This window comes from Amblyomma mixtum, chromosome 10 (genome assembly GCF_055824585.1).
Source record: "Amblyomma mixtum isolate Tamu chromosome 10, ASM5582458v1, whole genome shotgun sequence".
NCBI classification, from domain to species: domain Eukaryota; kingdom Metazoa; phylum Arthropoda; class Arachnida; order Ixodida; family Ixodidae; genus Amblyomma; species Amblyomma mixtum.
The window spans coordinates 2,615,352-2,628,446 of NC_143021.1; the positions used below are offsets into that span (position 1 = coordinate 2,615,352).

At 48.3% G+C, this 13,095-nt stretch overlaps 1 protein-coding gene across 1 annotated transcript in view; it reads left to right on the forward strand.

Moving 5' to 3' along the window:
• Positions 1 to 4,600: 4,600 nt before the first annotated feature.
• The window catches only part of LOC149324991 (NADH-cytochrome b5 reductase 2-like), an 80,837-nt gene continuing 72,342 nt past the window's right edge, over positions 4,601 to 13,095 (forward strand). Inside the window, exon 1 of the mRNA XM_089563421.1 lies at positions 4,601 to 4,828. Coding sequence (XP_089419547.1) covers positions 4,601 to 4,828 — 228 coding nt within the window. The remainder of the gene's footprint in view (positions 4,829 to 13,095) is intronic.

A 13,095-nucleotide genomic window follows, 5' to 3' on the forward strand; every position in this document is an offset into this window, starting at 1 on the left:
CCAGCCAGCCAGCCAGCCAGCCAGCCAGCCAGCCAGCCAGCCAGCCAGCCAGCCAGCCAGCCAGCCAGCCAGCCAGCCAGCCAGCCAGCCAGCCAGCCAGCCAGCCAGCCAGCCAGCCAGCCAGCCAGCCAGCCAGCCAGCCAGCCAGCCAGCCAGCCAGCCAGCCAGCCAGCCAGCCAGCCAGCCAGCCAGCCAGCCAGCCAGCCAGCCAGCCAGCCAGCCAGCCAGCCAGCCAGCCAGCCAGCCAGCCAGCCAGCCAGCCAGCCAGCCAGCCAGCCAGCCAGCCAGCCAGCCAGCCAGCCAGCCAGCCAGCCAGCCAGCCAGCCAGCCAGCCAGCCAGCCAGCCAGCCAGCCAGCCAGCCAGCCAGCCAGCCAGCCAGCCAGCCAGCCAGCCAGCCAGCCAGCCAGCCAGCCAGCCAGCCAGCCAGCCAGCCAGCCAGCCAGCCAGCCAGCCAGCCAGCCAGCCAGCCAGCCAGCCAGCCAGCCAGCCAGCCAGCCAGCCAGCCAGCCAGCCAGCCAGCCAGCCAGCCAGCCAGCCAGCCAGCCAGCCAGCCAGCCAGCCAGCCAGCCAGCCAGCCAGCCAGCCAGCCAGCCAGCCAGCCAGCCAGCCAGCCAGCCAGCCAGCCAGCCAGCCAGCCAGCCAGCCAGCCAGCCAGCCAGCCAGCCAGCCAGCCAGCCAGCCAGCCAGCCAGCCAGCCAGCCAGCCAGCCAGCCAGCCAGCCAGCCAGCCAGCCAGCCAGCCAGCCAGCCAGCCAGCCAGCCAGCCAGCCAGCCAGCCAGCCAGCCAGCCAGCCAGCCAGCCAGCCAGCCAGCCAGCCAGCCAGCCAGCCAGCCAGCCAGCCAGCCAGCCAGCCAGCCAGCCAGCCAGCCAGCCAGCCAGCCAGCCAGCCAGCGTTACACAATCCATTCACCAACTTTGCACAAAATAACCCTGTCCTGTGCGAATAGACTGGATTCGCGGCCATGCCCAGGATCCCCATAATATTAATGTGGATGAAATGGCACACCTGGACACATCAGACATCCCGCCACCTTTCCCTCTTCCCCCAGATCCGTTCCTGTCCCATGTTGCCGAGAAACAGGCTTTGCGTCAGCCAACACGTGCTCTAGTTCCTCCGTGTTCGTACCCTCTCCCCCGGAGTCTCACTCGGGAGGTGGAGGTATCTGTGCGCCGGATTCGGGCAGGAGCGGCTCTGACTCCTTCTGTGCGTCATCGGTGGCGTTACAAACGTTTCCAAGTGACTGAGAAGTGTCCCCATTGTGGTGCTGTGCCAGACCAGTGTGACGAAAAACACTTGCTGGGGAATTGCCCGACTGCAGCTTCCGTGAAACGACTCATCCTAAAGAAGGTATGCCTGCGATGGGACGTTGCAGGCGACTATCGCAAGTGGACTCATGATAATCGCTTTATCGCGAACTTTTGCCACTTTTTAAGCGAGGCTTGTTTACACTCCTTCTTATAACTTTCGTTCCCTTTTATATTATGCTAATGGAAAGCACCTCGAATAAAAAAAAAACTCCTCTTATGACTAGACGCAACAAAATCGACTTGTCCTGGTAAAATTCCAGCCATTTTTTATTCGATAAGTATTTGATAAGTCTTTAAAATCTGGACCCTGGCTCTTGGCCCGTGTTGTTCCGGTTTTCAAGAAAGGTAGCCAGGCGGAAATTAGTAATTACCGACCTATTTCACTTAAATGTATGTCTTGAGAGATGCTGGAGCATATTATTGTGAAATCCGTAAATACCTTCTTATCTACAGAGAAGATCAGAAATAAAGCGCAACATGGGTTGAGGCACGGCTTTTCAATCAGCACGCAATAATTAACAACGATCGCGAAATCGCTGAAGTTCTAGGTATGAATGGCCAGGTAGACATTATATTTTTGTGCTTCCCCAAAGAATTTGATAGGGTGCTTCATGATAAATTAATCTTGAAGATGAAAACAAAAAGTTGGTATACCTTAAAAAATAATGAATTGGGTTATATCGTACATGACTAATAGAAGACAATATGTAGACGTAGACGGCTCCTGTTCTGAAAATTTAGATGTCTACTCGGGAGTGCCCCAAGAATCTTCAATGGGACTTGTCTTATTTAATATTCATATTAATGATTTGGCCGACTTTGTCAGGACAACTGTATCAGTTAAACTGTTTGCATACGTCTCTGTCATTTTTAAAACCATAAATTCTGTTACGAAAAAACTCGAGTTGAATGCAACTCTAAAATTACTAGCAGATTGGTGTGATAATTGGGATATGATTAACATTGGAAAGACTGTGCATATGTGTGTCACTAATAAAAGAAAAAAAAACCATTCTCATATAGCATGGGCGACAACGTGATTAAAGTAGTGGAATATAAGTATTTAGGGGTCACAATTACAAACAGTACAATTGGCCAGTTTGAAAATCGCGCTCTGCGACGTCACGACAATTTCGAGCAATTTAAAAGCGTGACATTTCTGTCGACAACTGCTGCTTACAACGATGAGGCATTACAGGCTTCCGCCTTAGGCATTAAAGGCTTCCGCGCTGTCCGCCAGTGGACAGCGCGCATCGCTAACATATGCTCGACAGCTCGTAAAATACTGGGCTTCTGAAACACAAATTGGAAGATCGCAAAGTGAACTGACAAGCAAAGCGTACAAAGCGCTAGCTAGTAAGACCTTCTTCCGGGTACTCTAGTATTGTGTGGGACCCTCGAACAACGGTAGATTTGGAAAAAATTGAAAGAAAAACTCACAGGCTAGCCGCACGTCTTATACATAAGCGCTACAAACGCCGGGACTCTCCACCTGCTATGCTGCATGAAGCAAAGCTTGAATGCTTAAGAGAACGAAGAAAAACGGCTCGAATTATACTTCTTAGTCGTTTATATTTCTCAGAACTAGGCATAGATCCGCAGGTTTACATAACCAAACAGCATCTAAGAAATATCGCCATAAGCATAAACACTACACTGAGCCTATTTTTGCCCGCACGAACGCCTATAAGTACTCATTTTTTCCTAATACGATTACTGACTGGAACGCATTGCCTCATGAGACTCCTTTGCTTGCCTCCCCTGAGTAATTTCAACCGTTGGTTGGCGCTGCCTGTGCCACGCTATGTTGCGTGTTGCTTCCTTCCTCCTCTGCCTATTTAAGTGTTCGTCGTCCTTTGTTGTACTTGTTTCGTCGTCATGAAAGCCGCCGCAGTGGCTCAGTGGTTATGGTGCTGACCAGAAAGACGTTGGTTCGATCCCGGCAGCGGCGGTCGACTTTCGATGGATGCGAAGTTCTAGAGGCCCGTGTGATGAGCGATGTCAATGCACGTTAAAGAACCCCAGGCGGTCGAAATTTCCGTAGCCCTTCACTATGGCGTCTCTCATAGCCTGAGTCGCCTTGGGACGTTAAACCCCATAAACCAACCAACCAACAAATTGTCGTTATATGTTTTTTCTTCTTTCAAGGTCGAAGTTTTGCACTTCAGTGTTTGTGCTCTGCGTCTCCTGCTTGAACCTTATTTGGTCCGCAGTGTGAGATAAATAACAAAAATAAAGAACGAAGATACGCAACTTACAAATGATTGATACGAGGCAAACATGTGCACGAGACGAAAAGCGCCTGATCTGCCAGGAAACACTGCGGCGGCCCCTAGAGGGCCTTTAGTGAGGACGGCAGCCGTTATGTGCCTCCTCACTTGGCAGCGACGACACGGCGCGTGTGCTGTCCACACGGTTTTGCCCGAGCTGACGAAGCAATCCTTGGACGCAACCATGAACTTCGACATCTGACGCTTTTGTTTGAAAAACACAAGGGAAGAAAGTCATGCTGTATGCAGTGCGATCGCCTCGTGGTTCCATTCACGGCGAACAATAGTCCGGTAACCCCGGCTCTTTGGACGGATTCAGGAAACGACTGAAAAGAACAAAGGTGAGGAGCCAACAAAGCTGCACTGTATACAGGTTAGAACGGACAGAAGCAAAGCTAGGCGCTGCACTCGGTTAACCCATGCAACGAGGCCTAGCGAGGCTTTGTTCTTCCGACGTCGTTCGCCATAGCTTTTCTTCGTTTCTTATGGAATTCTGGGCGCATATTTCTCGGCATGGACTGCACGTCGATCTTGCTTCTAAGCTGGTTTTCCAAATCCTCTCTGTCCCCCGTAGACCAAGTGCATGAAAGCCGTAGTCTATCGAGTACGTTCTTTCCTCTCGTGCTTACCGATAGACGTATCCTCTGTGATATCGAATTAACTTCGATAATTTCGTCGGCAGTATTGTGAATGCCCATGTGTTCTTTAGTTCCTGCGTTGACCAAAGTTGCGAAGTGCTCTTCTAAATATTTTGCATTTTACGGGGTCCAAATTGTTCTCACATTTTTTTTTTCCATTTCAGGTGTGGTGCTGTGCAAGCAATCCTGCTGACAATAAAAACATGTATTACCTTTTAACTTTATGGGATCTTTTTCTTCAAGTGCATGCTTGTGTTTTGATACGCTACTAATCATTTTGGACATTCACTCAGTTGTTGCCCGAATAGCGCAAAGAAAGAAGCAAGACGGCGCAGAGAGAGCGCGAGAGAAAGACGAAGCCTCGTAGAATATTCTGCTTCGCCATGGCTCTGCTGGGTCGGCGTTCACTGGTGCTGGTGCTGGCGACGGCGGCTGCCGCTGCGGGCGCCCTCTGGGCCTTTGTCCTTTTGTCCCGCAAGGTTCGGGTGGTGCTCGCCGGGGACTTTCTGCTGGACGACCCGAACACCGCCTACAGCGTCCGGCTCGAGCGCCGGGAGCCCCTCAGCCACAACGTGCGCCTGCTCCGCTTCACTCTGCGCAGCCCCAAACAGGCAAGGCCAACTCTGGAGACAGAGCAGAGCCAGAAAGGTCTGCAAGGAGTAGAAAGACCACATTTTTGTATGCAAATTGTTCTGGAGTGATGCGCTGGGTATACATTGGTAACGACATGGAATTCAGCAACGGCACATGAAGGATTTATAGTTAAACTTTTACTCACGTCGTTTCGATTTCGGTTTCACACCCCAACGGCGGTTGCTGCGTACAAGACGCGTTCGGGGCATGTGAGGCATGCAAAATACTGCGTACAATCGCTGATTTTTCATTTATTCTTGCAAATCTGTAGCAGGCTTTGGTGAGAGTAGATATAAGGCGAAACGAGGAAAGCAGCAACCTATGCCTGACGTTACCAAAACGTGTCTGGTACACTGCAGTCGTTGTTTGGCTGTTGAAACAGACAATGGAGCAGCATGAGAGAAAGCATTTCAATTATAAATTATTCCACACATACTCTCTTAATGTGATGCGTATCGTTCTCAACTATGAAACCGCAACTTTGGTGGCTCTACCTTTTTTAAGGATAGCATAGCGGAGATTCCCAAGGGGCAGGAGATATAGGCGACCGGCGAGGGCGATTTATTGAAGTTATTGCTTGATCTTCCGGCGAGCAGAGAAGGACTGCTGAGAGAAGTGTCGTTGTCTGTCTTCGCTGCCGGAAACAGCAAAAATGAACCATCAGCTGGCGCGACGCCAGACAGTTCTCAGTAAAGGAGCAGTTTATGACCCTCTTGACTTCCCCTGCTACACGCCTGCCCCGATGTCAGCCCTACTGCTGCGGCTGCAAAGGAATGCGCCTGTTTGGAAACTGCCCGGCTTGCATGTGTCTCCTCCATCGGCTGTTGGTACTGGCAATTCCCAGGTGTTGCGGACACAAAGGTAAAAGTAGAGATTTTTATCAGTGGGTGAACGCGTCATTATAATAGCACGAGGGAATAGCTGGTCGCCAATGTCCATCCCCACAACGCAAGCGCCCTTTTGGTCTTTAGCAAGCGAGTGACGCGAACCCAAAACCGACAGCCTAATCCAAATACTCGGCCTAACGCCGGATACATTCTGGCACTATGACTGCTGGTAGCGTAGTCTCCCTACAGTAGCCTATAGGAGGACAAAACCTAAAACAAAACTGCAGATCGTAACAATTAAGAGGGCATGGTCTGCTGCGGGCTGCATTGGTCCGTCCAATCAGAGCCTCACACAAAACCAGTTTTAGTACGGGAATTTGTTTAACGCCAACATTTGCACCTTTGTGGGCGTATGTGGGCGTATTTGTGGGCGTATGTTTGGCCGTGCGTCACACCACTAAGAAAATCACTAAAATAAATATACTATGAAAAAATCTGAGTTCGAGTAGGATTCGAACCCACGCCTCTTAGGTGCTACACTCGCATCAATAACCACTCGGCTATATTTTCTTCATTATTACCGGAATTCTACAATGAGAATGTACAAAAGAATAGACTAAAAAAAAGAAAAAAATTGACAGTAGATTTGTGTAGCTAGCGAAATATGAATTAAGTGCGCTATCACTTCGGTTTTCAGTTTGGTTCCGGTGTTCGGATCCATAGTTCACGGATGAAAGATGTTCGGGTAGAGGTAAAGGTTAATGCCCATATATGCGGAATCGGTCCTTCTCTACTTGAAATTCATCCTGTAAAGTTGAAATCCCTGGGAGTCCTCGCAACATTCCTATCGAAGTGGTTAAGCGATGCGCCACTGCTCCGCAATGGCAGGTGTCAACAGCCGGTGCATGAGGCTCAGGTTGTTCTTTGCGAGCAAACCATCGCGACTCCTCGGGTCCAAAGCATTGAACTGACACCTGTCAGGGTGTGCGGATTGCGCGGTGGGAGGTGTATGTATATATATATATATATATATATATATATATATATATATATATATATATATATATATATATAATGTTACGGGCTTGGAGAAACGCAGGAAGGGCAAGGCGGAGAACGAAAGAAGAGGAAGTTTTTTATTTATTTATTTATTTTTATTTATTCATACTGTCAGCTGCTGCCAAGACAGGAGTTGAGATCCTTGAAGTAATCAAGAACTAGATGCAGTACATCAGCAGATCACCGCCTTAGGAGAAATACAAAACAATACAACAATACAAATTTGTAGGAAAGACAAAATGACATGTGATATGGGACAAAAACATAACAGTCAAACCAGTCACAAATACTTCATGAGGGCGTTGTCAAAAGCCTTTATATCCGAACTTTGAATCACTTCTTTTGGTGATTTGTTCCATTCGTCAATAGTGCGAACCAGAAAAGAGTATTTGAAGGAATTTGTTCTAAAATTCAGAGGTGTGATATGTTTGGAGTGTTTTGTTCTGCTGCCAGAAGCATTCAGTGGTTTGATGTATCGGTCTAGATTGACCTTACAGCTACCTGTCAGCACATGAAAAAAGAATATCAGTCTGTTAAGCTGCATTTTCTGCTTCACAGTTGTCAGCCCGGCCCTGTTTTTAAGTTCAGACACTGATTGGGTTCTAGAGTACGAGTTGAAAATAAATCTTAGAGCTTTGTTTTGTACCCGTTCAGATTTCAATATGTTTTGTTTAGTATACGGCTTCCAAACATGACTAGCGTAAGTCATCACTGGAAGCACAGCCATCTTGTAAGCAAGTAGTTTTACCTCTACAGTGGCATCATGAAGTTTTCTTCGCAATAACCAGAGCTTCCGCGTGGCCTTATTGCTAACATTGTCAATGTGCGTTGTCCAGTTTAGGTCGTGTTTAAGGTGAACTCCTAAGTATTTGACATCGGTTACTTGAGTTAATGCTGTACCAGTGATACTGTAAGTGAAGGTTAAAGGGTCTCTTTTGCGTGTCATGCACATAAAAGATGTTTTCGTTGCATTCAGTTCCATTTGGCACTCGTCACACCAGGAACTAATTTTCTCCAAATGGTTGCTAAGTTCTTGCTGGTCAGAAGAGGAATATATTTTTGAATACACAATGGTATCATCTGCATAATGTTTCATCACAACTTGTGGGGAAAACCTGTGCTCATGTCACTGATATATATTGAAAACAGTAAAGGCCCTATTATCGATCCTTGCGGCACACCTGATCGAACTGATTTTTTAGAACTATGAGTAGAGTTTAATGAAACAAATTGCTCCCTTTGTGATAGGTATGCCTCTATCCATTTCACTAGCTGATTGTTGCCAAGGGTAAAGGACAGTTTTATAAGCAGGTTTCTATGCGATATTCTATCGAAAGCTTTCCGGAAGTCAATAAATAAAAACTATATCGATTTGCCCCTTTCCATCAATAAATTCACCAATCTCATGTACAAGCTCTGTCAGAATTGTGGATGTTGAGTACCCTCGTCGAAAACCGTGCTGATTGATCCCCAGAATGCCGTTTTCCTCCACAAATTTCATCAAGTGGTTGGTCAAAATATGCTCCAGCGTTTTGCAACATGTACTGGTCAGGGAAATTGGTCGGTAATTCATGACATCATCTTTGGGACCTTGTTTATGAATTGGTATTACCTTAGCCAGTTTCCAGACATTAGGTACTTGACCAGATTCAAGGGATTTCTGGAAAACCTCTGCGAGGTAAAATGAACACCACTCTGAATACGGCTTTAAATAAGCATTAGGAATTTCATCTGGACCTGGGGATTTTTTTCGTCCAGTTTGAGAAGTAGATTGAAAATGCCGGTATGACTTATTTAAGCTCAGGTAAAGGTTGTATATCAAGAGATTCCGTTTGGGGCGTAGTACCGTCATCCAAAGTAAAAACTGATTCAAAGTATTCATTTACGAGGCATGCCATTTCAGTCCTATCAGTGATAGTTCTATCTTTGCTTGTCAAAAATTCAATGCCAGATTTTGGCTTTGAAACAAATCTCCAAAATTTTCCAGGAGCAGTTTTGATAAAACTAGTTAGTGTCTGACTCATATAAAGGTGCTTTGCTTGGATAATTTCCATTTTCAACTCCTGAGAGACTACATTAATACACTCGCGAGTTGTTTTAGAGGTGGATTTTTTAGTCCTGAGACGTTTCAAAAGGCGCTTTTTATGTTCGTGTAATCCATGGGTTTCTTTTGTTGACTTTTTTTAGTGCGCATGGGAACAAATCGCTTTATCGAGTCAAACACCACTGTTTTAAACCTCTCCCACGCATCGTTTATAGACGTAAGTTCTAGAGATATATAACGATCGAGTGAAGTCATCATACCCTAGTTCCAGGCTATCTAATATTGCGACATCATCAGCTTTAGAGAAGTCCGGGATGGTCAAGGTTCTATTGTTTTTAGCGGTGCAGTATTGAGTGGATATGTGAGTAATCACCATCTTGTGATCAGAGATCCCTTCTAAGACTTCATACCAATAATTTAGCTGCGAAACAGACTTATTTAAAAAGACAAGGTCATGTAGCGACTCTCCCGATTCGTGGGTTCGCGTGGGTGTGCTCACAATTTGCTTTAAATCTAGGGAGAAGGCAATATCTAGAAGAGCGCGAGAAGTTGCGTGTTCATTCTGACCTTCTTTAAGGTTTGTGCAGTCAATAAGTGGTAGATTAAAATCCCCAGCCATTATCATCTTGCATTTACTGTGACCAAACTTGTCAGCTAAGAAACCATTGAGTAAAATCATGTATTCTTCGGTGGTTCCTGGAGGACGATATACTGCGACAACTACAATTAACAAACCACCAATTTCCATGGAACACACGACACACTCGAAATCAGGCGGGGAAGCAATTTCTGTACAAACAATTGAAGTTTTATATATAATAGCAACTCCTCCTCTTCGAGATCCACGGTCTTTGCGGTACGCTGCATAATTCGGAGGAAGAAATTCCGTACTGTCAATGGAATCATTTAACCAAGTTTCAGTGACAATCACCATATCCAGTTCATGTTCTAAGAGGATAGCTTCGGAATGTGATGTTTTGTTACAAATACTCCTTGCATGTAGGTTCCAAATTATGAGCTCATCAGGAAGAGTTCTCGCTGTCCTGTGAGCTGCTTTTACTCCGGCGGTTACGAGCATCCCTGTAAGCCTTTCGCGTTTTCGCGTCATCATCCCAGTAATAAGCCTTGCCATCCACATAGAGCTTATCGTAAGCAAGCCGCACTTTCTTTCCACTTAACTTCTCACTTTTCGCGCTTTCCCAAAGACACTTTCTGCGGTGCGAAACTTGCTTTGAAAAATCTTCGCTGATCGAAAACCCAGTGTTCTTCAGCTTGGAACAGTTGCTCATAATTTCATGTTTTTCGTTGAAATCAAAAGAGCGGATGATAACTGGTCGCGAATTACCCTGCTTTCCACCGAGTCGGTGTATTCGGTCTAAACTTTTAGGAGAAACAGCAATCACAGAAAACACTTTTTCATTCACTGCTTTTACCAGATCCTCCCGCGTTTCGTTGTCTTGTTCTGGTAGGCCATAAACGATAAGGTTATTGCGGCGTTGGCGGTTTTCCATGTCGTCAACTTTCTTTGATAAGTCAGCGAATGCTTCCCTTAGGCCAGTCACCGTCTCGTGTGTGACATTGAACTTAGAAAAGGAAGATTCTTGTTTAGCTAAGCGGTCCTCAAACTTTTTTATGGCGATACTGTTTTCTTTCACTTCTTTTTGAACTGCTCTCTGATCACGTTTAATGTCGCCTAGCGTCTTCGTGTGTTCCTTCAGCGTTTGCAAAATCTGTTCAAGTTTTTCATCTGTGGTCGAGCCTGGGCCGGGATTCATTTCAACATCCCCACTTTTGATAAGTTTAAGACATGCAGACCAACAATCACACACAAGCGATGCTAATGTGCGGGGGCACGGCACGACAACTAGAGACAAAGTAATTACTTCTAATTGACGAAGTGTCCCATCTTACCTGCAGACAGGCAAATACGAGCACGTTGGACATCATGCTTGCCTGCCGCGCCCCCAACTGAAGCTGTGAGGGTCCGAGAGTCCGCTTTTGTAGGGAACAGCCAGTGCCGTGGTCGACGGTGATTGGTGGCAGTCAGCAAAGAAGGGGCCCAGGATGAGCGCGTCGATCAGCTGCATCGGCGACAGTTGTAGATAAGCGGGTAGCAGCGGTGAGGGCTCTGGCTTGTCAAACGTCGTGGTTGGACTCGAATTTCCAGCGGTGGCGAGAAGCGGGACCTGCAGACAGGCAAATACGAGCACGTTGGACACCATGCTTGTGTGCGTGCCGTGCCCCCAACTCAAGCTGTGAGGGTCCGAGAGTCCGCTTTTGTAGGGAACATCCAGTGCCATGGTCGACGGTGATTGGTGGCAGTCAGCAAAGAAGGGGCCCAGGATAAGCGCGTCGATCAGCTGCATCGGCGACAGTTGTAGATAAGCGGGGAGCAGCGGTGAGCGCTCTGGCTTGTCAAACGTCGTGGTAGCACTCGAATTTCCAGCGGTGACGAGAAGCGGGACCTGCAGACAGGCAAATACGAGCACGTTGGACACCATGCTTGTGTGCGTGCCGTGCCCCCAACAGAGTGTGGTGTTCAGAGTGTGGTGTCCCGTTGGACGCTGATTCCCGCTCGCCGATTCAACCTCTCGCCGCTTGCCTGTTGAACCAGCTAGAACACCCCGGCTGTGAGATTATAGCCGTAACATCGCGGTGGAGGAGCCGGGTAACGATCTCAGCAACAAAACGGCGCAGCAACAACTAGAGCCCCGCCGGCGTCGTCGCTTTGCTGGCCTGGAACCACTGACCGAAACCATGCAGCCTCCCGAAGAGCCATCCGCAGCACGAAGTGACGCTGCGATCCAAGTTGCAGAGCAGCCTGTGGGAACAGTGACCGGTTCAACGCAGCACTATCAGGAGCCTCGCAGTTTCGCCGGAGCAGCAGGGGAGGACGTGGAGAATTGGTTGACCCATTATCAAAGGGTGAGCCGCTACAACCGCTGGGACGCCGCCGCTCAGCTTGCCAACGTGGTTTTCTTCCTGACCCATACAGCTTTGGTGTGGTTTGAGAACCACGAGGACTCTCTCACCACTTGGGACCGCTTCGTAACCGAACTGCGACAGTGTTTTGGCGATTGCCTCGCGCGCCGCAAGCGGGCCGAACAAACGCTTGCACACAGGGCTCAGTTACCGGACGAAACTTGCACGACCTACATAGAAGAAATACTTAAGTTATGCAAAACAACGAATGCTAATATGAGCGAGGACGATAAAGTAGGACATCTTCTAAAGGGCATTGCAGAAGATGTGTACAATTTTCAAATCGCGAAATATGACATGGGAGCCGTCTCAGACGTCATTCGGCACGTCCGCACATTCGAGACATTGAAGACTCGTCGTATTACGCCTAAATTTGGGCGGCTGGCTAACGTTCCAACTGTGGCCTGCGTCGAAGAGCGTTTTACGGATCTATCGACGACGAAGATCCGCCAGATCGTTCGCGAGGAACTTCTGAGATTCGAGCCCCATGCAAAGTGTCCACCATCTGTGCCGTCTGATGTTCCCGTTTATCAAGGTTCTCCATTAGTAGTCCCCTCAATGCCTGGGCTAAGTTCAGTAAACACTGCACACACGTCCAGGTTCGGTGGACCTAGTCATCCCTATCACTCCTACTCACGCTCGGCGGACTTTGAATTGACCTACGATCCGGATTATGAACATCGTTCAAGACCGCTTGCACGCTCCTTCCGGCACCCAGCCAGAAGGCCTGAAGACGCGCGTGGGTGAGTCTTCTAGAGAACAAGCTCTTCGTCGCACCGCTCCCGTGTGCCGCCGCTGCGGCATCGAGGGGCACATTAGAGTTACTGTATATGCTACCAAAGGTAACTCTAGGGCACATTGGTCGCTACTGCCTCCGCCGTCCACCACCTCGCTACGAGTTTAGCAATTCGTACGACTCTCCTTGGCAGTGGCCCTTGACCTCGAGCGACTATCCTCTGCCCGACGGACAACGCAGCCACTCTCCCGTTTCCGACCGAAGTTTCTCACCACCCCCTTCCTCTTCTGCGCGCCGTCCCCCGTCACCCCGGCGCCGTTCCCCATCGCCTTCATCGGGAAACTAGTCAGCGCGGCCGCGGGAGGTGAAGCCGTTGGAGACTGTGCGCTGCGTTTAGAGATTCCTGCCTCAATTGTTATGCTGAAAAACACAGTTCATGTGCTTGTGGATGGTGTGCCCACAATGAATTTAGTGGATACGGGTGCAACTATTTCAATTATGAGTTTGTCATTCAAGAACCAGCTAGGCCGCAAAGTGATGTTTCTTTGGGACCGCAGTGTTAACCTTCATGGCGCGGGCGGTGAGTTGTGCCCCTTG